Source organism: Drosophila persimilis, unplaced genomic scaffold, assembly GCF_003286085.1.
Source record: "Drosophila persimilis strain 14011-0111.01,24,50 unplaced genomic scaffold, DperRS2 tig00000124-arrow-pilon, whole genome shotgun sequence".
NCBI classification, from domain to species: Eukaryota; Metazoa; Arthropoda; class Insecta; order Diptera; family Drosophilidae; genus Drosophila; species Drosophila persimilis.
The window spans coordinates 7220281-7245863 of NW_020825294.1; the positions used below are offsets into that span (position 1 = coordinate 7220281).

Consider the following 25583-nt stretch of genomic DNA (forward strand, 5'->3'; position numbering starts at 1 on the left):
AATACTTGCAAATCGTTCAACATTGGCGATCTGGTATTTGCCAAAGTCAACGGTTACATACCATGGCCGGCAGTGATTACCAATGAGGTGAACTCAAAAAATTCAGTACACTGTGCTTTTTTATGGCACGAGAGAGACTGGCTACAGACCAATTCAAGACCTCTTGCCGTACGCCGATAACAAGGAAGAGTACTCCACTAAAGAGTACATGAAGCGAGCCGGCTTCCGTAAGGCTATGATTAAAATTAATGAAGTGGCTGAAGAGAAGGCCAATGGCCCAAAACATGTGGACGAAGAAACCGAAGAGCAGCTAAAGACAACTGCAGCCGTTACTTCCTTCCAAGAGCCATCTCGCCCAGCAAACGTAAGTAAATAAGTTCAAGAAGACAATCCAAAATACAACTCTATAAATTTTGCAGTAGAACTTTGTCCACGGTGGTGTCGTCTTCTTGAGCTGTAGTTGAATTGTGCAGAACTACAAATGCTGGGTACTATACAAAAGAAATGAATTTAAGAAAATATTCGTTATTAATTTATTTGATGTTTTTACCTTTAACAGTATAGTTGGTTTTATTGGGTTTCAGCGGGCGCTGGAGTATTTTCTTGTCCGGCTTTAATGAGGTTGTTGTACATGCGCTCGTCCAATGCGACGCGTAGACTTGACTTCACCTTTTTAGTGGTTTCCTTGAAAATTTTGACCTCCTTGCAGTACTCTTGCCAAATGTCTTTAGTCTCAGCTGAGTCGAACAGCTTTGGGAAGCGCGCGTATATGATCGTGGCCTCTTGACGAATGATTTTGGCCTGTGCCTCAAACTTAATCTTGTCGGAACGGGGCATCTTCCATTTTTTCAAATTGCCAACATATCCTTGAAGCTTGCGCAGCGTATCCACACTCTCTGGATGCCGCAGCAACATTACCTTGGTCAACTCCAATTTTTTTAATCGACCCAGGTTCTTTAGACATTTAGTCACATGGGCTTGCCGCAGCGGCAAGCATTGTCTGATCTTCGCGCATAGGTCAGAGAAATCCCGCTCTATAGTTAGAGCATTCTCAAGTTTGAGGATATCCTTCATTAGTTTCCGTTCCTCCTTCCTGCCTGTCTCGTTGGGCGAAAGCTCAACGATAATGCGTCCTGGAAGCGATTTGGAATCGAGTTGTCCAGACAACATCTGCTCCTTCTGTACTTTGGCCTCTTTGCGTGACTCATTTATCCATGACTGCTCCGCAGCGGCATTTTCAAAACTCTCCGGCTTGTGGTTGATGTTGATGCCAAAGACCTTGCCATATGACAAGTACACCAACACCATGTTATTTTCTTCATTCTGTGTAGAAATCATTTTGTTTTGTATTTTGGATTGTCTTCTTGAACTGATTTACTTACGTTTGCTGGGCGAGATGGCTCTTGGAAGGAAGTAACGGCTGCAGTTGTCTTTAGCTGCTCTTCGGTTTCTTCGTCCACATGTTTTGGGCCATTGGCCTTCTCTTCAGCCACTTTATTAATTTCAATCATTGCCTTGCGGAAGCCGGCTCGCTTCATGTACTCTTTAGTGGAGTACTTTTCCTTGTTTTCGGCGTACGGCAAGAGGTCTTGAATTTGTCTGTAGCCAGTCTCTCTCGTGCCATAAAAAAGTGTACACAGTGTACTGCTTATTTGAGTTCACCTCATTGCTAACCACTGCCGGCCATGGTATGTAACCGTTGACTTTGGCAAATACCAGATCGCCAATGTTGAACGATTTGCAAGTATTTTCATTTGCCATTTTTGATGAAATATTAATTAAATTTGCACACGTTTCGCTCTGTTCGTCACAATTTCCAAGAAGGGAAAGAAAATGTTCAGATAACATTTCCGGCTGTCAAGAAATTATCGTTTCATTACCACTATCGCAATTCATCGGAGTTCCCAAGTATTTATCTGTGATACGGGAAGATGTGGGATTGGAAAATTAAAAGCTTCCATTTAAATTTATGTAACAACAAACATTTATGTATATAGCCGTGTTCCCTAAGGACCACGTATTTTGTTAAAATAATTGTTTTAAGAGCGAAAATAATGAATAAATAAATATATGGTTTTTTCTGATCCGATCGGATCTTTTTTCTTATTATCTCTATATTTTACTCATATTGGCGCGAGCGAGCGAGGCGAGTGAGCCGGAGGTTGCTTTTCCTCAATGCTTACATAAATATAATTCAATGAGTGGTTATGTATGCAAAATTACACATTTTAAAGCCAAAATATTCTATCAGTGGGAATGAAACAAAATTTCAAAATTGGTTTCGCTCTTTTGTAATAGTGATTTTTCTATCCGTAGACTGGTGTATGCAACATGGCCGCGGTCTTATAGAGGTTATAGAGTGTTGTGCTATTTTGATAATAAACCAGCGCGCCCGCACCAGGAACCGTCGAACGAAAATGAAAATCGATTTTTTTCCTAATGCAATATATCTTGGCTATTGTATAATACGTAGAATTTTAAAATTTTGTAAACAAATCTCGAAAACACTTATGTCAGGTCATTTTTGTCTTATATCTTTAAAGCCTTTAAAGGTGAGAAGTGTTCAATGTCTTTTATTATGTGGCACAATACAAAAATAATTACTATAATCACAGTTCACGAGGAACATACGAGAGAGAGACGCTTTTTTAGAGAGACTTTTCCAAAGAGACTGAGATAGAAGAACATCGATATACGCTTCTGAGCAGCAGGGTTGCACAGTATTGTTAGGAATCGATAGCGCATTATCGTGGCGGTCACTTTGAACAAAAAGGTACATAATTATATATAAAACAATACACTCGACTTCATCGAAATTAACAATGGTTCCCTTCATGGTTTGACTTTGACACTTCTAAATTAAAGCGGCTATAGGGAGGGTCTATGGCGTTCTCCCCTGGGAGAAAAATGAAAAATGAATGAAAATGAAGGACTGGTCACTGGATGTTAACTAAGCTACATACATATGTGAAAAAAGCACTACCTCTAAAAAAAACAATAAAAAAACCAGTGTTGCCTAGTGAAATATACAGTGAGTTGAAATAGGCAAACACAATTTAAAGTGTAATTGCTTTAAAAAGACAAAGGCAATGTAATTTGAGCAAGCAAGAAATTTGAGCAATGGCCGGACGTGGACGGGTGAGAAAATGGCAAGCAAGCAGTTTAAACATTTGTAGCAATTTTCGAGCAATCGAGCACCCACATAGACAGGCGCAGGAGTTTGAGCCTTCCATTACCGTGGCAGGCCAAAGATTTACTAACTTATGTTCGTCCAAGCTATTCCAGCTTGTGTCGGCGCTGCCTACCTCGGAAGCGGCCACCACCAGCACTAAATAGTGAATGGAAGGATTGAGTAGTACAGCCAGCAGAACACCAAATACAATGCCATCCTCAGTGCGAGTTCTCGGCCAAAATCCATGGTTGATGGATTCCCATTTTGCATCTCCAGTCATCTGCAGAACCCCCCTTCACTCTTCAAGAATTGGGATTAAGTCACATATCCCTATAATTATATATTTTACTTGAAATCTGAATTGGCAGCATAGTTAATCAGAGATCCAACACTAGCTAATTATATGACGGGGCCATCAGACAGGATGTCATCCTCTTCGCTGTAGTCTTCGCCATTGTCGAAATAGCTATTGCCATAGTCGTTCTCGTCATCCATTTCATGGTCTAGTGCGGCCTCAGGATCGTCCATTTCGTCGTCCTGTTCCATATCAGATTCCTTCTCGGCATCATCTTGCTCACTCTCAGCATCGTCTTGCTCTTTCTCGGCGTCGTCTCGCTCTTTCTCGGCGTCGTCTTGCTCATGCTCGTCGCCTGTCTTCAACTCCGTCTGTTCTAGAACTTTCAGACTTTCTTCAATGTTGGTCTTCTTGGCCAGCAACTTGGGTTGCGGATCCTCGCCCTGTCGCTTGGTATTCGACATGTTTAGTTCCTTGGGCATGGTTTTGTAGTTAAACTCGGGCAGCTTTTTCACCTTCGCTTGCCCCAAAGCTTTCTGCAGGTGCGCGGGGAACTAATTATTTGCCCATTATACAAACGTACAAGATTAATTACCTCTCGACCGACCTTCTGCTCTGAATTTTCCTGGCTCTCTGAAACAATGTAATACGGCGAGTCCCGCATGCGATTCAAAAACTTTGCCTTCCACATCAGCTGATAGGCCTCTGCTGCTGTTGTCTGTCAGAGATATATAGTCAAGATGTAAATTATTAATTCTGAGTGGGCTCTTTCGTAGATTCATCATACCTCGACTGCAATGGGCTTTTTCATCACCGGCGGAAATGTTGTCTGCACCGCTGACTGTACAGGGGGGAGGTTTTTCACATAGCCAAGCGCCGCCATTTGATCGACCGTAAGAGTGCCAGTCTTTCCTTTACGTCCACGTCCTGCCATTGCTCAAATTTCTTGCTTGCTCAAATTACATTGCCTTTGTCTTTTTAAAGCAATTACACTTTAAATTGTGTTTGCCTATTTCAACTCACTGCATATTTCACTAGGCAACACTTTTTTTTTTCAGAGGTAGTCCTTTTATTTTAGATAGCTTAGTTAATATCCAGTCCTTCATTTTCATTCATTTTTCATTTTTCCCCCAGGGGAGAACGCCATAGACCCTCCCTATAGCCGCTTTAATTTAGAAGTGTCAAAGTCAAACCATGAAGGGAACCATTGTTAAGTTCGGTGAAGTCGAGTGTATTGTTTTATATATAATTATGTACCTTTTTGTTCAAAGTGACCGCCACGATAATGCGCTATCGATCCCTAACAACACTGTGCAACCCTGCTGCTCAGAAGCGTATATCGATGTTCTTCTATCTCAGTCTCTTTGGAAAAGTCTCTCTAAAAAAGCGTCTCTCTCTCGTATGTTCCTCGTGAACTGTGATTATAGTAATTATTTTTGTATTGTGCCACATAATAAAAAACATTTAACACTTCTCACCTTTAACAAAAAGTTATTAAATTGCCCTGTATTCAGTTAAAAGTTCAGCAACAATGGAACATAAGGCTTTAAAGATATAAGACAAACATGACCTGACATAAGTGTTTTCGAGATTTGTTTACAAAATTTTAAAATTCTACGTATTATACAATAGCCAAGATATATTGCATTAGGAAAAAAATCGATTTTCATTTTCGTTCGACGGTTCCTGGTGCGGGCGCGCTGGTTAATTATCAATATAGCACAACACTCTATAACCTCTGACCGCGGCCATGTTGCATACACCAGTCTACGGATAGAAAAATCACTATTACAAAAGATCGAAACCAATTTTGAAATTTTGTTTCATTCCCATTGATAGAATATTTTGGCTTTAAAATGTGTAATTTTGCATACATAACCACTCATTGAATTATATTTATGTAAGCATTAGGGGAAAAGAAACTCCCGGCTCACTCGCTCGCACCAATATGAGTAAAATATAGAGATAATAAGAAAAAAGATTCGATCGGATCAGAAAAAACCATATATTTATTTATTCATTATTTTCGCTCTTAAAACGCTCCTTAGGGAACACGGCTATATACATAAATGTTTGTTATTACATAAATTTAAATGGAAGCTTTTAATTTTCCGCATCACAGATAAATACTTGGGAATTCCGATAGTGGTAATGAAACAACAATTTCTTGACAGCCGGAAATATTATCTGAACACTTTCTTTCCTCTCTTGGAAATTGTGACGAACAGAGAAAAACGTGTGTAAATTTGATTAATATTTCATCAAAAATGGCAAATGAAAATACTTGCAAATCGTTCAAAATTGGCGATCTGGTATTTGCCAAAGTCAACGGTTACATACCATGGCCGGCAGTGATTACCAATGAGGTGAACTCAAAAAATTCAGTACACTGTGCTTTTTTATGGCACGAGAGAGACTGGCTACAGACCAATTCAAGACCTCTTGCCGTACGCCGATAACAAGGAAGAGTACTCCACTAAAGAGTACATGAAGCGAGCCGGCTTCCGTAAGGCTATGATTAAAATTAATGAAGTGGCTGAAGAGAAGGCCAATGGCCCAAAACATGTGGACGAAGAAACCGAAGAGCAGCTAAAGACAACTGCAGCCGTTACTTCCTTCCAAGAGCCATCTCGCCCAGCAAACGTAAGTAAATAAGTTCAAGAAGACAATCCAAAATACAACTCTATAAATTTTGCAGTAGAACTTTGTCCACGGTGGTGTCGTCTTCTTGAGCTGTAGTTGAATTGTGCAGAACTACAAATGCTGGGTACTATACAAAAGAAATGAATTTAAGAAAATATTCGTTATTAATTTATTTGATGTTTTTACCTTTAACAGTATAGTTGGTTTTATTGGGTTTCAGCGGGCGCTGGAGTATTTTCTTCTCCGGCTTTAATGAGGTTGTTGTACATGCGCTCGTCCAATGCGACGCGTAGACTTGACTTCACCTTTTTAGTGGTTTCCTTGAAAATTTTGACCTCCTTGCAGTACTCTTGCCAAATGTCTTTAGTCTCAGCTGAGTCGAACAGCTTTGGGAAGCGCGCGTATATGATCGTGGCCTCTTGACGAATGATTTTGGCCTGTGCCTCAAACTTAATCTTGTCGGAACGGGGCATCTTCCATTTTTTCAAATTGCCAACATATCCTTGAAGCTTGCGCAGCGTATCCACACTCTCTGGATGCCGCAGCAACATTACCTTGGTCAACTCCAATTTTTTTAATCGACCCAGGTTCTTTAGACATTTAGTCACATGGGCTTGCCGCAGCGGCAAGCATTGTCTGATCTTCGCGCATAGGTCAGAGAAATCCCGCTCTATAGTTAGAGCATTCTCAAGTTTGAGGATATCCTTCATTAGTTTCCGTTCCTCCTTCCTGCCTGTCTCGTTGGGCGAAAGCTCAACGATAATGCGTCCTGGAAGCGATTTGGAATCGAGTTGTCCAGACAACATCTGCTCCTTCTGTACTTTGGCCTCTTTGCGTGACTCATTTATCCATGACTGCTCCGCAGCGGCATTTTCAAAACTCTCCGGCTTGTGGTTGATGTTGATGCCAAAGACCTTGCCATATGACAAGTACACCAACACCATGTTATTTTCTTCATTCTGTGTAGAAATCATTTTGTATTGTATTTTGGATTGTCTTCTTGAACTGATTTACTTACGTTTGCTGGGCGAGATGGCTCTTGGAAGGAAGTAACGGCTGCAGTTGTCTTTAGCTGCTCTTCGGTTTCTTCGTCCACATGTTTTGGGCCATTGGCCTTCTCTTCAGCCACTTTATTAATTTCAATCATTGCCTTGCGGAAGCCGGCTCGCTTCATGTACTCTTTAGTGGAGTACTTTTCCTTGTTTTCGGCGTACGGCAAGAGGTCTTGAATTTGTCTGTAGCCAGTCTCTCTCGTGCCATAAAAAAGTGTACACAGTGTACTGCTTATTTGAGTTCACCTCATTGCTAACCACTGCCGGCCATGGTATGTAACCGTTGACTTTGGCAAATACCAGATCGCCAATGTTGAACGATTTGCAAGTATTTTCATTTGCCATTTTTGATGAAATATTAATTAAATTTGCACACGTTTCGCGCTGTTCGTCACAATTTCCAAGAAGGGAAAGAAAATGTTCAGATAACATTTCCGGCTGTCAAGAAATTATCGTTTCATTACCACTATCGCAATTCATCGGAGTTCCCAAGTATTTATCTGTGATACGGGAAGATGTGGGATTGGAAAATTAAAAGCTTCCATTTAAATTTATGTAATAACAAACATTTATGTATATAGCCGTGTTCCCTAAGGACCACGTATTTTGTTAAAATAATTGTTTTAAGAGCGAAAATAATGAATAAATAATTATATGGTTTTTTCTGATCCGATCGAATCTTTTTTCTTATTATCTCTATATTTTACTCATATTGGCGCGAGCGAGCGAGGCGAGTGAGCCGGAGGTTGCTTTTCCCCTAATGCTTACATAAATATAATTCAATGAGTGGTTATGTATGCAAAATTACACATTTTAAAGCCAAAATATTCTATCAGTGGGAATGAAACAAAATTTCAAAATTGGTTTCGATCTTTTGTAATAGTGATTTTTCTATCCGTAGACTGGTGTATGCAACATGGCCGCGGTCTTATAGAGGTTATAGAGTGTTGTGCTATTTTGATAATAAACCAGCGCGCCCGCACCAGGAACCGTCGAACGAAAATGAAAATCGATTTTTTTCCTAATGCAATATATCTTGGCTATTGTATAATACGTAGAATTTTAAAATTTTGTAAACAAATCTCGAAAACACTTATGTCAGGTCATGTTTGTCTTATATCTTTAAAGCCTTTAAAGGTGAGAAGTGTTCAATGTCTTTTATTATGTGGCACAATACAAAAATAATTACTATAATCACAGTTCACGAGGAACATACGAGAGAGAGACGCTTTTTTAGAGAGACTTTTCCAAAGAGACTGAGATAGAAGAACATCGATATACGCTTCTGAGCAGCAGGGTTGCACAGTATTGTTAGGAATCGATAGCGCATTATCGTGGCGGTCACTTTGAACAAAAAGGTACATAATTATATATAAAACAATACACTCGACTTCATCGAAATTAACAATGGTTCCCTTCATGGTTTGACTTTGACACTTCTAAATTAAAGCGGCTATAGGGAGGGTCTATGGCGTTCTCCCCTGGGAGAAAAATGAAGGACTGGTCACTGGATGTTAACTAAGCTACATACATATGTGAAAAAAGCACTACCTCTAAAAAAAACAATAAAAAAACCAGTGTTGCCTAGTGAAATATACAGTGAGTTGAAATAGGCAAACACAATTTAAAGTGTAATTGCTTTAAAAAGACAAAGGCAATGTAATTTGAGCAAGCAAGAAATTTGAGCAATGGCAGGACGTGGACGGGTGAGAAAATGGCAAGCAAGCAGTTTAAACATTTGTAGCAATTTTCGAGCAATCGAGCACCCACACAGACAGGCGCAGGAGTTTGAGCCTTCCATTACCGTGGCAGGCCAAAGATTTACTAACTTATGTTCGTCCAAGCTATTCCAGCTTGTGTCGGCGCTGCCTACCTCGGAAGCGGCCACCACCAGCACTAAATAGTGAATGGAAGGATTGAGTAGTACAGCCAGCAGAACACCAAATACAATGCCATCCTCAGTGCGAGTTCTCGGCCAAAATCCATAGTCGATGGATTCCCATTTTGCATCTCCAGTCATCTGCAGAACCCCCCTTCACTCTTCAAGAATTGGGATTAAGTCACATATCCCTATAATTATATATTTTACTTGAAATCTGAATTGGCAGCATAGTTAATCAGAGATCCAACACTAGCTAATTATATGACGGGGCCATCAGACAGGTTGTCATCCTCTTCGCTGAAGTCTTCGCCATTGTCGAAATAGCTATTCCCATAGTCGTTCTCGTCATCCATTTCATGGTCTAGTGCGGCCTCAGGATCGTCCATTTCGTCGTCCTGTTCCATATCAGATTCCTTCTCGGCATCATCTTGCTCACTCTCAGCATCGTCTTGCTCTTTCTCGGCGTCGTCTCGCTCTTTCTCGGCGTCGTCTTGCTCATGCTCGTCGCCTGTCTTCAACTCCGTCTGTTCTAGAACTTTCAGACTTTCTTCAATGTTGGTCTTCTTGGCCAGCAACTTGGGTTGCGGATCCTCGCCCTGTCGCTTGGTATTCGACATGTTTAGTTCCTTGGGCATGGTTTTGTAGTTAAACTCGGGCAGCTTTTTCACCTTCGCTTGCCCCAAAGCTTTCTGCAGGTGCGCGGGGAACTAATTATTTGCCCATTATACAAACGTACAAGATTAATTACCTCTCGACCGACCTTCTGCTCTGAATTTTCCTGGCTCTCTGAAACAATGTAATACGGCGAGTCCCGCATGCGATTCAAAAACTTTGCCTTCCACATCAGCTGATAGGCCTCTGCTGCTGTTGTCTGTCAGAGATATATAGTCAAGATGTAAATTATTAATTCTGAGTGGGCTCTTTCGTAGATTCATCATACCTCGACTGCAATGGGCTTTTTCATCACCGGCGGAAATGTTGTCTGCACCGCTGACTGTACAGGGGGGAGGTTTTTCACATAGCCAAGCGCCGCCAATTGATCGACCGTAAGAGTGCCAGTCTTTCCTTTACGTCCACGTCCTGCCATTGCTCAAATTATTAGCGCCCAATTGATTCAGAAACTTTCGCACGCTTTTTTCACTTTAAAATGTGGCAGCGCTACCACCTCGTCGCAAAACAATTTGCCAGTCACAGACAATCGCGAAAACATATGTTTGTCAGGGTTGTCATTCAACTGATTCAAATTTGTTGCTTTCAAAGCGGAGAGTTGCCAAATGCAATAGTTCTTTTTGGTAACTTTTGTACAAAAATATCTGTCTTGATCTCTAATGAAAAAAATAAAATAAACGAAGATCAACATTTCAGAAAATGTGAAAAAAGTGTTTGAATAATGAAATCTCTAGAAATCTAGAAACTCTGGGGGTGGACTTTAAAGCACCCTTTAACAAACATGTAAAAATTATTTATTGCGATTTCTATTATTCTACTGAATAAAGAAGAGTATATAAAAAAATAAACATTACAGAGAATTTCCATTGTGCTTTGGGCAAGCACCAGATACATATCAAAAGGAATATTGTATTATTCCATTCACTAAGATATTGGTTGGTCGTCGAGGTCGATGGCTGTTAGTGGGCGCCGGGCCCACATTTTGCAATGAACCTCTATCCGCATGTACATATGTACATTGGAGAAATGTTTGGAGTGTCCGGCTATGTTTATGGCCGGCTTCCTATTTCACCATTCATTAATAAAGTGAGAACTTAAGTGGCGCAAACTCCATATTTGAAAAACAATTAACTAACTGCATGCAAGAACTGTGATAAAAAGATAATATAACAATAGCCTAACTTATAAGAATATGAGTGCAGCATGTACGTACATATGTTATTAAGAGCGAAAGCTATTTGCAGCTGCGTCGTCCGATCCAACCGAGGCGCAAGTGGTGATGGCAATCGAAAAGAGGGGGAGAGGCTGTGCGGGCTCGTTAGATGGTGCGAGCGACAAAAGCATTTAACGCCCTCTCTATCATTAGATCGTACATGCACGAGGCCGTGCCGAGTAAAGACAACTGCAAGAACTACATACATACATACATATATGCTTCTTTATTCGCATGGCCTCTTTGAATATTTGATAATTCGCTTTTAAAAGCTTTTCATTGACGTAGACAACAGCTTCCAAGTCGAAACCAAAGAACTGCAAGCTCAGTTGTCTCTTGCTCTCGCGCCGGTAAACCGCAATCTTTCTGAGAAGCTTGATCTTTTCGCGGACGCTATACACTTATAACGGGATCAACTTTCATAAAAATGTGAATAATTGTTTTTTTTTTTTTTTGTAATTCGGTGTTTTAATGAGAATGTGCTGAAAAACAAATCTTCTTTTTTGTCGTATCGTTTGCCTTTCCACTAATATTACGCGAAAAAACCACTCATGATAAATAAAAGGGTTTTTAAATCTTTACCAAACGCCAGTAAATCCAATGCCTGGCACAACACCTGGTGAGTGACAGTACTTCAGGACTGCCCAAAAACAATGGTAAAGCGAGTGTGGGAAAGCTTTTTATAGAGCTTCCACTGCAGTGGAATTTTCGCAAATAATTTTTTGCCTGTGTAAAAGAAATCTGAATCGATGCTAAAGTTAATAAATGATTGAAATATTTTAGCTGAAATGCGTTTAAGTTATCTCTAAAGATGAAAGCTTACAAGAAAAAAATCAAAGTTTAGACAATACATATTATTATCGATTTATTCCCACAGACTCGTTTCGTAATGATTTTAGAAATTTATTTTTCTAACTATTCAGTGGAAAATAGCTAAAGTGAACACTTTTTACATAGACTGTAGTTATATGAATTCTGTGGAAGTACAAATTAAGTAAAAGACTGACTACTAAAAAACTAATTGATTCAAAAACACCTGTTTTTTTTATAATTTCACACTTTGGTTATCTCTAATTAAATCACTTCCCTGACTTTTCCTCTGCAAACTGCTGTAGCTAATTGAAACAAATGAATTAATGAAGGCAATAAAACAACCAACTTTGGCTCGAATGGTTTCATAAACCAACATAGTGGTTGCTCCTCGAGGCCCCCTGTCTTCTCTTACGACAATTCATTTTCGCTCTGATGCCTTCCACACCAGACCAGACCGAACCAGGGGCAGGACCACACCAAACTCGACCAGAATCAGTACCAGGACCAAAGCCAAACTTAACTGCTTCCCCCCGGGCTCTTGGGTCCTGCCATCCGACCCGTCTGCCCCGACAGCCCAGTCTGCCTCCTGTTGTGAGCCATAAGGAGCACAGCTGGAAGCTTTTCACAGTTTGCCTTAGTTTTCTTTTCGGTTTTTGTTTTATTATTATTTTTGTTTTTATTTTACGTAATTAAAAGCAATTTAGTGTGCCGCCGCCACTTTACGACAAGCACATGGCACACTTGTTGGCGGAGGATAGGGCCGAGAGCTGTCAGTCTTGGCCCTTGGCATCGTCGAATGAAATTATTCCTACATTCGGTAGAGTATGTTTTAGTAAATCAAGCTATTTTCCGAATAATAAATATGTTCAGTAATAAGTATAATTTTAAAAATGAAATATTCATAGACAAAAGCATATTAATTCACGGCCGTCCCATAAAACAATCTGACAAAGTGTTGTAAATTTTGACAGGCGCTTGCAAAATGCCAGAGTTTTGACAGTTTTATCCATTTGATTTAAATGGAAAGACAGTCGAATGGAACTTCACAGACACTGCAAATTTAGGGTTAGATTTTCATTCAAGACCTTATCAATTCTGTGCCTGAAATTGCATCTGCTAGACTATGCAACGATATGAGAATTCAATTTAACTGATTTGCAAGTGTGCAGATGAAATGTCCATTGTGCCTTGGGTCTCCGGAGGCTAACCTTTGGATAAAACCACACACACGCGAAGCTCTAGAGGCTTGGCCAGGATAAATAGAAGGGGCCTGGCCTACCTGCACTTGCACCCAGCCAAATGGTTGCCATAAGTCATTGACGTGCGGTTTATTTCGTCCTAGTATTTGCTGCAATATTTATCCCCAGCTGCAATTCCCGTACCTACCTCCTATCGTTGCTCCAGTTCCAACTCCGACTCCCATTCCTACTCTCATCTGCGATTCCTGCGGCACTTTAACAATGCGTACAAGTCTCGCACAGTTTCCCAAGGAGAGATTAATTAAAAAAAGGCTGCAGCTCTGAATCGCCCAACTATTAAAAATGCATATTCCCATGGCGGGGGGAAAAGGAGGGCATCCTAACCAGACAACAGGCGACGCTTAACCATTGTCTAAGCACTGCAAGCAAAATGTCAGGAAACGGCAGCAGAAAGCATTTGCAATGGCAACAGAATGACGCCCCGAGTGTTCACAGCAATTCATTGGACTCCGACGAGGGGGCGACAAAGACAAAAGAAGTGGGCGGAAAAAAAACAAGAGAAACGAATACCCGACCCATGGAGAATACTCTTACGGAATGATTTTTTGCTTCAAATATTTTTAAAGCTGAGTCGAGACCTATAAACTATGTAATGTCAACGGTTGGGTCCTTTACAGCTGGATGGATGGATGGATTCGGAGTCAGCAGGGGCCTGCGGTCGGAGTCTGGCCCGTATCTGCCCCTTGGCTTTTATTGGATTGCAGTTGTGGCCACAGTTATTTACGCTCTTCTAGCCGATGGGACTTGGCCACACTGTGTAAATATGTGGGAGAGATGACCATCTCCACCTGTCCATCTCACCTGTCACCCATCCCCACTAGCAACTTCTGCTGCCGCGGGGCCACTATAGCAATTTCACAGCAGTTGATTGAAGATACCACTCAGGGTCCTCATGATTCAACATTGATGTTCTGTTTGGGGGCAGGTAAATATTCGTATAACGGCAAGTGCTCCGAGGAAATGTTGATCAAGCTTATTAGTTATGCACAACATTAACGCAATGACGTCTTGTGCAAAAAGAGAGTGAATGACGGTTCCTTAAATTATTAAAATTATATTTGCAAATAACAAAACTCTCTGAAGAACTTGAGAGGACGAAAGCTATCATACCAAAAGAGTAAGAGTGGATCTGATCTTTGTATAGACGGCTACTTTTAGGGTTGGGAATACCTTCTGCTTGGCAAGGTTATCAGTTAGTTCCCAAAAATATTCCCAAATTATTCGAGGTAATAGTTGCTTCATATGTTTATCATGGTTCCTACCAAACTACAAACAGACACTAATCAATCCACCAGTTATATCCTGTCTGTGGCTCTGTGGAAGTGTGTGGCAAACTTTGTTTCCACTATTTACATATGTATACATACATATATGTGCAGTTTATACAACTGCGGTTGTGTGCGCGGGAAAAAAGTGAGGGCTTGCGACCGTCCAACTGATAAATTTTCAAATTTGCATCCTAATGAATACCGTGAGTCCGCGTAACAGAGGCACCAAAACTTTTCATTTTATGCGTGTGCGTACTCCTAACTTTAGTGCAGGTCAAAGCCGGCCACAGCATCCAGTGGCTATCCACACTTTACATTAAACATAAATGGTATGTGGAGATCCACAGTTAAGCCGCTCGTTAAACAGTGAAAAGTGCTGTTTGTTTGAATATTTTAATAATTACTATGGAAAATAAAGTTTTACGATGAAATATTAAGTTACTACATTAACTGTGAAAAGTTTACCGAATCCCCAAAATTAAAAGGTATAGTTGGTGGAAAATAATTCAGAAATGTGCAAACTTTGTTGCCAAATTTTACATGAAAATTAATTTAATTATGTGAACATTGTGGGAAGTTTTTTGTAACTTTTTTAACTGAAATATGAGGTTATACTGTTTTTTAATTGGCGTAATTATCAGTGCAAAGATAGAAAGGATTCTAGAGGCATAAGATGGAGTCTTTTCATTTTAATTTTTAATTTTAAATATTCTATTGATAAAGTTAAACATTTAGTCAAAGCAACAGGCACTAACCAAAACTCTTTCTCCTTAAAAATATTCCATCTTTCAATTCAGTTTTAGCTTCTAATGATGCTCATGAAATGTTCTTTTTATTCTTTTCTTTTACTAAAATCACTTAAAAAGCTTCAGTTTTGCAGACTTTACAGATCATCCATGACCCCAATTCATTCTGAACTCTAGTCTTTCTTTTCGATCCCACTTTTACCCAATTATCTATGCAATTTCATTGTTGATTTGTATTGCTTCTCCCTTTCCTCGGAAGTTACAGCCCTTTCATTTCTACTTTGTTGCGGTTTTTGGTTTTTACTCTTCTTTTTCATGGGGGAAAAACCGCACTCTGAAATTGAACAACAACTGACCCCCAATTGCTGCTGTTTGTGCCAGTTGTGCACTTTTCAGTTTCTTCTTTGCCTTATCGCTAGCAGTGGGATTTATTTATCCAACATTTCTTTTTCCCCTTGCCGTTGCGTTTCAGAAAACCATCTCCAGAGCCCAGTCAAAAAGTGGAAAGGTTGGCCGTGGAAAGCCATTCGAATTCACTTTATACAAATGAAACCCTCTACGGGTGTGGCTCAAAGGGAAATATGCAAAAGCAGAGTGTCCCCACTGTGTCAGCGTGTAATTTGGCCTGTCGCAAGACGAAAGAATTCCATATCACATGAGTTGCCAAGGCAGAACCATCACCAGAACCAGAGCTGCAGAGCTCAGAACATCAGAATATGTAAATGTCAGAGGAGACAACTGAACTGGGGAGACACACCACTCACAGGGAGTGGTTGTGGGTTGTGTGTGAAGGAATCTGAATTATCCTCAAAGTCATGGCTTAGACAAATGTTTTATGCTCCACTTGGCTGCATTAGCCTCGCGGATTAGTTCAAGTGCCTCTGGCGCACGCTGCGTATGAGTTATTTTATATGTATTGTTCAGTAAGTTCCTTCCTTTTTCCTTGAATTTCTGTCTGTCTGCAGGCATATACAATATATGACTATGTACAACTTTACAGAAATTCAATTTTCAGCAACTAAATAATGTTTGGACAACTTTTAAACCGAGTCTCTGTGAATATAAAGTCTCATGTCTACGAGCTGCGAAAGCAAGAAATATTTGAGAATAACCTATAGCTCCTATAAGTTAATGTATCCGCAATGCTGTTTTTAACGATGGGTTTTTGATTTCAGTAATTTTTTTGTAGTTGCAACATTAAATTTCATTTACCAAGCTGCGCCAACAAATAGTGTTTTCGAGAAACTTCGCGACAGCTAAGATTTGATGGGCAAACGCAACCACATTTCCGTCATTGGATTCCTGGGCCATGAAATGCAATTGCAACCGTCAGAGTAAGGAAGTCTCTTTTATTCCGCAGCGTTGGCATCAAATTTGATGGGGCTATGGTCCATAGTCGCCTCAAAAGCTTTCATCGTTATGGCGGAGTTCGCCATCCATGCACAGTTGCATCCAAAGTACATCAAATGAACGGAACTCAAATTCACATTAACTGGTTACAGGAAAAGGCTAACAGAGTGTGAGAGGGAGAGAGTAGGAGAGTCTTGTATCGATGCATCTATCATTTGAAACGGCGCATAGGCCAAGGACAGCAGCCCGCAGCTCATACACTTTACCTCCTCTGTGCACTTACTTAACCAGTCTACTGTTCTGGCATTCTCTTTGGCACTCGGAGATGGGGACGCCTAGTTCCCTCATCCCAATGCCAAGTTCCACTTCTCGACGCATTCATTCAAACACGGTTTGTATTTGAATTTCCCTCATTGCGCATTCAGGCGTTTCATGACCCTTTCTACCCGACGCCAACGGCCAACTTTTAGCCAAAGCCGAGGCAAAACACACAGGAGGAGGAGGAGGAGGGGGGCCTACGCCCATGCCATTGCCTTTAATACTTTTAGTGGAGCCAGTTAACCTTGCGGGAGTGGCGGCGGCGGCCGCAATGTGGGTTAAATAATTGCACGTTCCAATTGGCTCTGTTCTGCAGAGGAGGATGGTGCTGTGGAGGCCAGGAAACTGGAACAGGCACCGCTTTTCAAATCCTTTGTCATTTCTTTTGTATTGTCAACAATTCAGTTGCAAGATGGAGCGGCTGCCAGTGCCAGTGCAACTGCAACTGCAACTGCAGACAAGTTGACTGCAAATATTATGCCTGCCTTGGCATCCTCTGTTGTCTGATGAAAGCCAAAACATTCTTTTGTTGACGTGACGAAAATTGTTGCGATAACTGACATCTCAGCGACGGGAGTCATTGGAGGACAATGCAAACTGTTGGCGTCCGACTTTCATTTAAATTTTACCCGTCACTGTCTCCATTTGACTTGCAGCTGAAGGTATCTTTCGGTGTCCAAGAAGCTTAATTGATAGATAGTCCCCATAAATATCAATTCCTTTGATGGTTTCATAACTCCTTATCAGGACTTACCCTTACAATCATCCACTTTGGGGTTGAGCGAGGCGTAAAACTTTTCTAATAAAATATTCCACCAGCACGGACGCACGGGCATAATCCATTTATATCAACTCGATAAAAGGCTTTATTAAATTGACAATACAAAATTGCTTTTTTGGATTGGGGGTAAGGGATAGGGGCAGCCGGCAATTTACTTTACTTTGATGTAAAAGGATGACTACCCAATAAAATCATCCAAGTGGCGATGCTGAGCCTAAAATTACAAAAGAAAGTAAGTAATGGTAAGGACAATTTCGTGTAGCTCTTGAGTAGAGAGAGAAAAACTCAACCATTTTAAAAATGTATGCACTTCAATATGCAGGTCTTCGTCCTCAAGGATAAGTGGGTTAGCCTTTGAGCACAGTTTGTATTTTCTTAAAGGTAAAACATCCTTCTGCTTCTGCTTAAAATCTATGATTCGGTACCGTATGGCATATTTTTTCAGGGTAAATCTATTTAGGGCACATCCACCAGTCGTATACGTGATGCCATACATGATCAGCGTTCAATCGAAAGAGTCGTGGGGGAAAGAAAGAATTCTTTGAGATGTTATGAAGTCAATCGACTATAGATCAATTATTATAAAATAACACTGTTGTAAGTCGCTGTTATTTCATTATACATAACTATAAGCTATTATCTTTGACAGTATCCTGTTCTGTTGCAGCTGGCTCAACGCGTTGCGCATACGCCCCGTTGTGCACTCGTTCCACCGCAGCCAAGTGCCACGCCTAATGCCTAGTCATACTGGCATTCGTATGCGTTTCCCCCGCTCCAACCACTCCAGCCACTGCCATTAATGTGAAAAATTTAAGTTTTCAAAGTCGTTGGTGCTTCGTCCTCTGGCCCGCTGTCTCTCTGCCTGGGGGCTGTTGGCAGGCTGCTAGCTGTTGCCACTGCCATTAGCAGAGTTTTGCTCCCCAACGCGTTAATTCACTCACATCACGCTGGTTGTTTGCATAAATCAACGCTGCCTGGTAGTGAGTGTACGAGTAGAACTACCAGTATTCATATGAGTGCCAGGACGTTGGACGTACCAACTTTACGGCTCTGACTTAAAGCCGCAAAAATCAGCACAGCTCGTTAGGTGATGGCGGCTGCTGCTCCTGCTATGTGAACCCTTCTGTGTCACTTTCCAGGGATAGCATAGATGGCAGAATCCCCACCTGGACGAAGCGTATGTTTCCGCATTTATTACACGGCTCACCTGTGCGGGATTCACAGCTTGTTTCCTGAGCGTCTTAATCCTTTTAGCTCAGCAGTCCTGAGTGCTACGGCACGCTCTGTTTATTTGTATAATTATAATGAGTTTTGCTACCAAGACTTTAGATGGGATCAATAAAGTGAAGCACCAGCTGTATCCTCGGCTTGTGGTCGCTAAACTCAATTCAATTTAAGTTAACCTTATGTAATAGTTGCCCCAAAAAACCACTTAAAGTGACTTGCCAAATAAGTGTTCAGGAGTTGGGTTGTTGGTGGGAACAAAGGAATTGTATCCTCAGACCCTTTGCTATTCGTACGACAGTTTTTGTGGCCGAACTTTCGCTTTGTGCGGTGCGGGCTTGTGTGTCAACTGGGAGGGAAGAACCCAGGAAGAGTTTTGTGGCTAGAACTTGGATTGAGCCTGACGACTGCGGGCAGCTCAGTGGGTCCTCATGAAATTTCAGTTTAAGGCTTTAAACGAGAATCGAACAACTCATAATTGATGCAATTTCTTTTCCCATTTGCTTAAATAGAATTATCAGAAAAGAGGGGAAAACCTTGGTGTGAATTTAAGCAGCTGCCGCAAATCTTCAACATCTTTGGAGGGATTTTCGGCTGCCTTTTTTCGATCCACTTTTAGTGGCAGCTGAAGGGAAAAAAGAGAGAAAATTCGCATATTTAATTGGTAATCGTTTGTCTGTCGACATCTCGAAGGCTTTGAGTGGATACGAAATCCAGCGTTTAGTTGCCGATTGCGCCACAATTCTTTCGCCTGATTAGCAGAATATTTAATTGAATCCTTTGTGATTCCAGCACGGAAAATCTAGAAAAACTAAAGAAAAGAAAGGAAGGAAGGCGTAACGATAGGCGAAGGACAGAGCTGACTTTGATTCATAATAAGACGATGAGTCGAATCCCAGCATTGATTAATCACATTCAATGCCTGTGATTGAGCCACATTTTAATTGGAAATCCAGAGACAGGCAGCAGAAGTTTCTGAATTTGAATGGGTTCCTCAACGTGATTCGGTTTGTTTTTTTTTTCGGCTTTTCCCACTTTTGGATGAGTGAGTGTTCTGAATGGGGGAAATTGATGTGCACACACTCGCTTTACCTCGGGTTCCTGCAATACTCGTATTGTAATGAAAGCATAACAAAAACGGAAAAACGGACCAGAAACAGAAATCCAACCAGAAACAGATACAAATCTCTGCATGGGAAATGTCTGCTCAAAGCCAAGCACACACATCACCCTCCTGAACCACCATCTCATGGGAGATGGGGATGAGGATAGTTTGTAGTTTCTGTTCACGTTTTTGACATGAATAAATTGGTAAATATAACCGGGATCAATATGCTCCCACTCCCACTCCCACTCGTGCTCGTGCTCATTCTTCAAGCGAAAATCGCAAACATGGAATTGCAACTCCCCGAAAACCATCAACGGAAAAAAGCAAATAAATAAATAGACGGATACAAGGTATGTACATACGTCTAGTATGTATCGCAGAGGGGAGTAACAAAATCTGGTAAGAGCCCGGCATAATCAATGGCTTGAAAGCAGCCGGGATTTTGGCCACACCCTGGGCCACATTTCTGCATCATTAAGTGGCAGCAGCATGGCGGGAATATGCTAATAGTCGAGCGCCCTCCCAGCAGGCAGATGCCATGTGATGTGTGGACTATATTCTGTGCACCACCCCGAGCCCCCAGTTGAGGTTGAGTAAGACAATGCCAACATCCTCAATCGTCTTGCCTTTACTATCTCTGGCTTTGCTTGTTTTCCTTTGCTCTTAGCCGTATTAAAGGCTGAGTCTGTTTTCCATTTCACTACGGGACATTCGGAATGCATAGCATTTCTATGCCAAGGATTTGGCAAATACTTTAATAGTTGGCAAAGGATATTATGTTGGCGTAAGCGCTTTTCTTGAGCTGATATTCATATTTCTCAGCCGGTGCCTTTTTAAATGCATTATAGACTAGGAGGAATGTTGCAAAAATCCATGAACATTCTTTCGCAGGCTGCTGCAAAAAGGAGAAACCTGTCTGCCAGGCAAAGAACTGGAAACCCTAGAGAAGTAGATGTTTTTTCCCAAGGTTTTTAACCTTCCTCTCTCTCTCTCGCTTCTGTGCTCCCGCAGAGTCAAATTCGAGTGTTGATAGCCAGAAATGTATGTGCCTGTGAGTATGGTCAGCTTATTCCTATTTTATGTCCTCTTGTGGGAGAATTATTACAGACCCGCTGATGCAGACTCCCTCCTCTGTGAATGTTCTAGTCTTTGGCCAATGGGCCAAAAAATTACTGCCAGGTTTTGTTGGGCAAAGTGTCAACTGATGGCGGTCGTAAAATAGTCCAGCCGTTGATACAGCTACAGAATGTTTAAATAGGTTGTAAAAATTCCAATAGACATTATATTTACTATTTTTTATTACGTTCTGTTGAGTAAAACCAATTTCAAACATTAATTTCTTGTGTCAGGGTAAGAGAGTTGCTTAAAAAAAGATTACTGTTTTATAGAACTGTATGATTATATATTATATTATTAAGTTATTGGACATTTAAAATGTTCTAAATTGTGTCTTATATTCCTCCATCTTTCTTGATTCCAAATTGATTGGAAAAAATATTTCCCACAATCGAATTGAACTCCGTAGAAAAGTTGATTGGGAGCGCACTTAATTTGGTTTTCAAATCAGCAATTAAGCGGAAAATCTAAATGAGGAAGAGGAAACCCGTAAACGGTGACTGCAATCATGAAAAGTGGAGAACGGTTACATTCAAGCGAAATCGATACCCCTTGAAATTATTGCGGAACTTGACAATTTAATGGGCGTGACCTGAATGCCACGAGAATGTTGATACTCGAGTATATGCTAAATAAACCCATTAGGGATTTGTTCAAGATTTAATTTCATTTGTGAATATAGTTAGGTTGAAGGTCTAAGGTGTAAGAATAATTATTTCATATTAGTTTTAGTTGCTCTACTTAATGAAGCGGATCATGAAGATAAATATATGTAAATTACACTAGAAACATAGGTAAAAATATAATTGGCTAATGAGTACTTTCCCAAAATATGTTGCTTGTTTTATTGTATAACTCTGGGATATGCAAAACAATTTTAAATGTACGATTTTGATAGGGTATTGGTTTATTCAGAATGGAATTTCAAGGATATATCTGTTCCTCTGTTGCTTTCCCTCTGTTGCTTACCTTCTGTTATTTTTGCGTTGCAAGAGTGAACAATAACTGTATTACGGATACATTTATACCCATGCAGAGACAATTGAACAATGAATATTTATTACAAAAGAACAGGTAGTGCTCTTTGATATAACGGAGAAGCTTCTCCGACCAAACCCAAACAATACACCGAAGTTGCTTTAATAATTCGAGTCCGAATAAAGGAATTCTCCACGTTCTTCACATGAGACCCATATTAATGACGATGCCCAATCCTCGATTCGTTAGTGGATGGATGCCGAATCAAGTCTTTTGTTTCTACGATAGCCGTTGTTATGGTTTTCATTTTTTGAAATATTTGTACTCCTCCTTCAGCGTTGAACCATCGACAGATTCCAATAAATTGCACTACAGAGGCAAGCAAAATAAAGGAAAGACCAGAATACCCCAGGCCTCCGACCAACAATTCAAATAAAGAAATTGCCGTATCCCCATTCCAGGGTCCAATCAAAAAATGTTAATTTCCATAATGCCCCCCGCTCTGGCATTCATTCACATCTCTCCTTGGCTTTATCGCCATGACAATCTATTGTTAACTTTTGTTCTACATACGTCTTAAAATTAACCTACACATGCAAAGTGCTATAGATCCCTGACTCACTCATATTCTTGTGGCCTCCAGATGCTTGTGGAATTATCCATGTGGCTGTTATTAAATTGAAATTGCCCCAAGCCCCTATCTTTAAGTGCACTTTGGTGTTTCATGAAAACATTTTGCTAAAATATATACATACATATTCGGAAAATTTCTGCCTTGTGTGTAATAAACATTTATTTTAGTTACTTTCTCCATAACAGATTTCGGCGCTCATACTTATTTCGTTGATGGCTTGAGAAAACTCCATCTTTGGAGAGTGGTTTCGAAATGTTCAATGAAATGAAGGATTTTCTGTCTGAATTTAAAATTTCTTTGGTTCATAAATATTTCAACAATGCACTTTATTTACTGCAAGATGTTGAGGCATGGAAAGAAGCCCTCAGACATGAATGGAGACACCGAAAGGACTATCTTCCAGACAGTTGAGATAGGACTGCTTCCTGCTCATGTTTGGTTACAGCAAACATAAAATAGTTGTGTTGCCGGGATTTCTAGATGACTTCACAGTTGAATCCCCACACGAGGATACATAAAGGACTAAACATGAATGCATTATGTCTTGGATGTTGTTGGCTTTAGGCCCCAGTATGTGGCAGTATATTCTACAGGATGAAAGTGTTTAAGAAATAGGCTACAAGACTATTTCGTTATATTATATTATATATAACTAAACATTAAACAAGCTAAAGTGAATTTGTGAAAAATTATACGCCGTAAAATGTTGCATAATTGTGTAATTGAAAATTTGTCCACAGCCAAACAAAAACAGATTGTCATGGCACAAGAGCCCACAAAGCACACGTCAAAATGTTGCAATTTTAATTAAAATTATACAATTTGGAGCACAAAAACAACTGTTCCACAAGGACCCTCTTCTAATCTAGTCCTCCCACACAGGTCGTCCATTTTGCTGTCTAAAATTTCACCAAATATCCCCCAACACTGTGTCAGTGGCAGGGTCACCAGGTGACCTCATTCGCATGTTGGTCAGAATTCCCAATTAGTTGGTCTCTGGTCCGTTTTTTTTTTGTTGTTTGTGGGGTGGGGCTGCTGTTGTTCTTGTTGTGAATCGTTTTGGTTGCTGTTGTGGTTCATTGTGGCTTCATTAGTGGTCGAGTTAGTGAGTGGTTCCGTCTGCTGTCTGTCTATTTGCTAGCCTTATTGTCAACATTTTGGCTCTCAGAGTTTCGCTGTCCTAAATTTCTTTGACCAACGTTTGTTTTGCCTTCGATTCTATGTTTTTTTTTATTTGTTTTCAGGTGGGTTCAATCTCTTGGTCTGTGGAAATGTGCAGAAAACGTAGGATAAGTTTTGGATGGCAATGGCGATGGTAGAGGTAGAATGATTGCAACTACTCCAACGCTCTTAAATAATCTTTTAGTGCTAAAGGCTGGACTGGTAGATGACCTACCCTTTCTGTATTTAAAGTCTCTCAAGTTCCCAAGTCTCTTTCAATCACCTCACTTCCTTCCCTTTCTATTCGCTTAAAAAATGTGCATCCATATCACAGATTTTTTGTTGCGTTTTCCTTCCAGTCAATTGCCAACGCCACACAACCGCCTACAGCCAGCACAAAATGGAGGGGCCGCAAAAAACGAAGCAAGTGCGGAAAACGACGCTGAATTCGATTAGAAAATTGTTTGGCTCAGCAAAAAACAAGCCAACCAACTTGTTTTCAAATGCGTGTCCTTTCTCCTCGAACTAGTATTCGTACTCGTATTGTGTTCATTTGATTTTCGCCAACTGTCGATGTCTGTGGGTGTGCGCGATGGAATATTTGCATAGCCAGCAAAAGTGGGCAGCTGTCATGGCTACTATTTGTCGCCTCGCTGCTGAAGGACACTGTCACGAAGATTCCCATTCACGTGTGTTCGTTGAATGTCTTTTGGGTGAGTTTTTCACTTTGCAGGTCTCGTTTTTTGGGCGGGAGAACAAACCTGACCGTTGGGCAGTTGTTGAACAACTTGGATAGAGATAGCTGTTGAATGTGGGGCAATTATGGAGCTATAGTCACACCTCAAAGCCGGCCAATTAGCGCTGCTTATGCTCATGCAACCTGTTGCCGTCTCTGCACTCACGCGCTCTCATTATCAACCTTTGGGGCATGTATTAGGTACCACAGGAGGCTGCAGAACACTCTCTGCAACCTGATAGGTTGCAGGAGCCACATTTCTCCTATCACCGTTCATCATATCGGCCAAGGCTCACTCCAATAGAAAAGCCTGACAGTCGGAGAATATGGGTATAAATCCTGGCGGTGCTGGCAAACGAAGTTTACGTATGCGTATACGTAATTTTTAAATATATATGGTGATTTATTGTTGACCATGCTTAAAAAACAAAATAAATCCAACATAAATAATTAGATATGAAAGTATTTCTACCAATATTTGGAAAATTTCCATAAACATCATTGGAAATATTTGCATGCAGAGGCAGTGACAACATCTTCATGTTAATGAGTCCCAAAACAAATACGAAATAGTTTGCCAAAAGGTGACAGTGAAATTTGTTTGCCAATTGCCGGGCAACGAAATCAACATCAACTTATTAGAGCAGCACGCAATCGAATCGTATCGAATCAAGGAAAATTAGATGCGACATGGTTCAATTTATTCTGTCATCTTTCCCCAAGTTGGAGCTCATAAATATGGAATGTGTTTGTCAGAGAAACAAAATATATATAGAGAAGTATTTGTGCTGCAAACGTGAGCAACTGGAAAAATAAGCTGGTTATGTTGACAACCATCTATGAGTGTTCCCATTCCTATACAGAGTCCTCTTCGCCCTTCAGTAAACTCATATCGAAACCATCATTTGTTGTTTGTACGGCGGCTTTGAGTAGACTCCGTAGACTGTTTTTTTTATTATTATTATTCTATTTTTTTGTATAACACGATGGTAGGAGTATCCCCACGTTGTCTGGCATTGAGAACCATTCACACGCTCGATTAACATTCAAGAATAACGTCAATAATTGGAGCACGAGACAGAAACTCGACTCTAGAAACAACCAAATAGAAGCGCTGAAAAAAAAATATATGTGTCATGTGGAAAGCCTAAAAATCTCTTTGTTG

At 40.6% G+C, this 25583-nt stretch overlaps 4 protein-coding genes across 4 annotated transcripts; all 4 read right to left on the reverse strand.

The window, feature by feature from the left end:
* Positions 1 to 254: 254 nt before the first annotated feature.
* Positions 255 to 3452, reverse strand: LOC113565434. Its single transcript, XM_026987393.1, has 4 exons — positions 3262 to 3452; positions 1383 to 1614; positions 551 to 1323; positions 255 to 491 (listed from the first exon to the last, which is right to left on the reverse strand). Exons 1-3 carry the CDS (start codon positions 3450 to 3452, stop codon positions 571 to 573), a joined length of 1176 nt encoding a protein of 391 aa, XP_026843194.1. The 3' UTR covers positions 255 to 491; positions 551 to 570.
* Positions 3453 to 3508: 56 nt separating this feature from the next.
* LOC6604436 (DNA-directed RNA polymerase III subunit RPC7) lies at positions 3509 to 4401 on the reverse strand. Its single transcript, XM_026987858.1, has 3 exons — positions 4255 to 4401; positions 4063 to 4185; positions 3509 to 4003 (listed from the first exon to the last, which is right to left on the reverse strand). Exons 1-3 carry the CDS (start codon positions 4399 to 4401, stop codon positions 3572 to 3574), a joined length of 702 nt encoding a protein of 233 aa, XP_026843659.1. The 3' UTR covers positions 3509 to 3571.
* A 1598-nt stretch (positions 4402 to 5999) lies between these two features.
* Positions 6000 to 9182, reverse strand: LOC113565435. Its single transcript, XM_026987394.1, has 4 exons — positions 8992 to 9182; positions 7129 to 7360; positions 6297 to 7069; positions 6000 to 6237 (listed from the first exon to the last, which is right to left on the reverse strand). The coding sequence occupies exons 1-3, from the start codon at positions 9180 to 9182 to the stop codon at positions 6317 to 6319; spliced, it is 1176 nt and encodes a 391-aa protein (XP_026843195.1). The 3' UTR covers positions 6000 to 6237; positions 6297 to 6316.
* Positions 9183 to 9238: 56 nt separating this feature from the next.
* LOC113565535 (DNA-directed RNA polymerase III subunit RPC7-like) lies at positions 9239 to 10244 on the reverse strand. The gene is made up of 3 exons (XM_026987830.1): positions 9985 to 10244; positions 9793 to 9915; positions 9239 to 9733 (listed from the first exon to the last, which is right to left on the reverse strand). The coding sequence occupies exons 1-3, from the start codon at positions 10129 to 10131 to the stop codon at positions 9302 to 9304; spliced, it is 702 nt and encodes a 233-aa protein (XP_026843631.1). The 5' UTR covers positions 10132 to 10244; the 3' UTR covers positions 9239 to 9301.
* Between the last annotated feature and the right edge of the window lie 15339 nt (positions 10245 to 25583).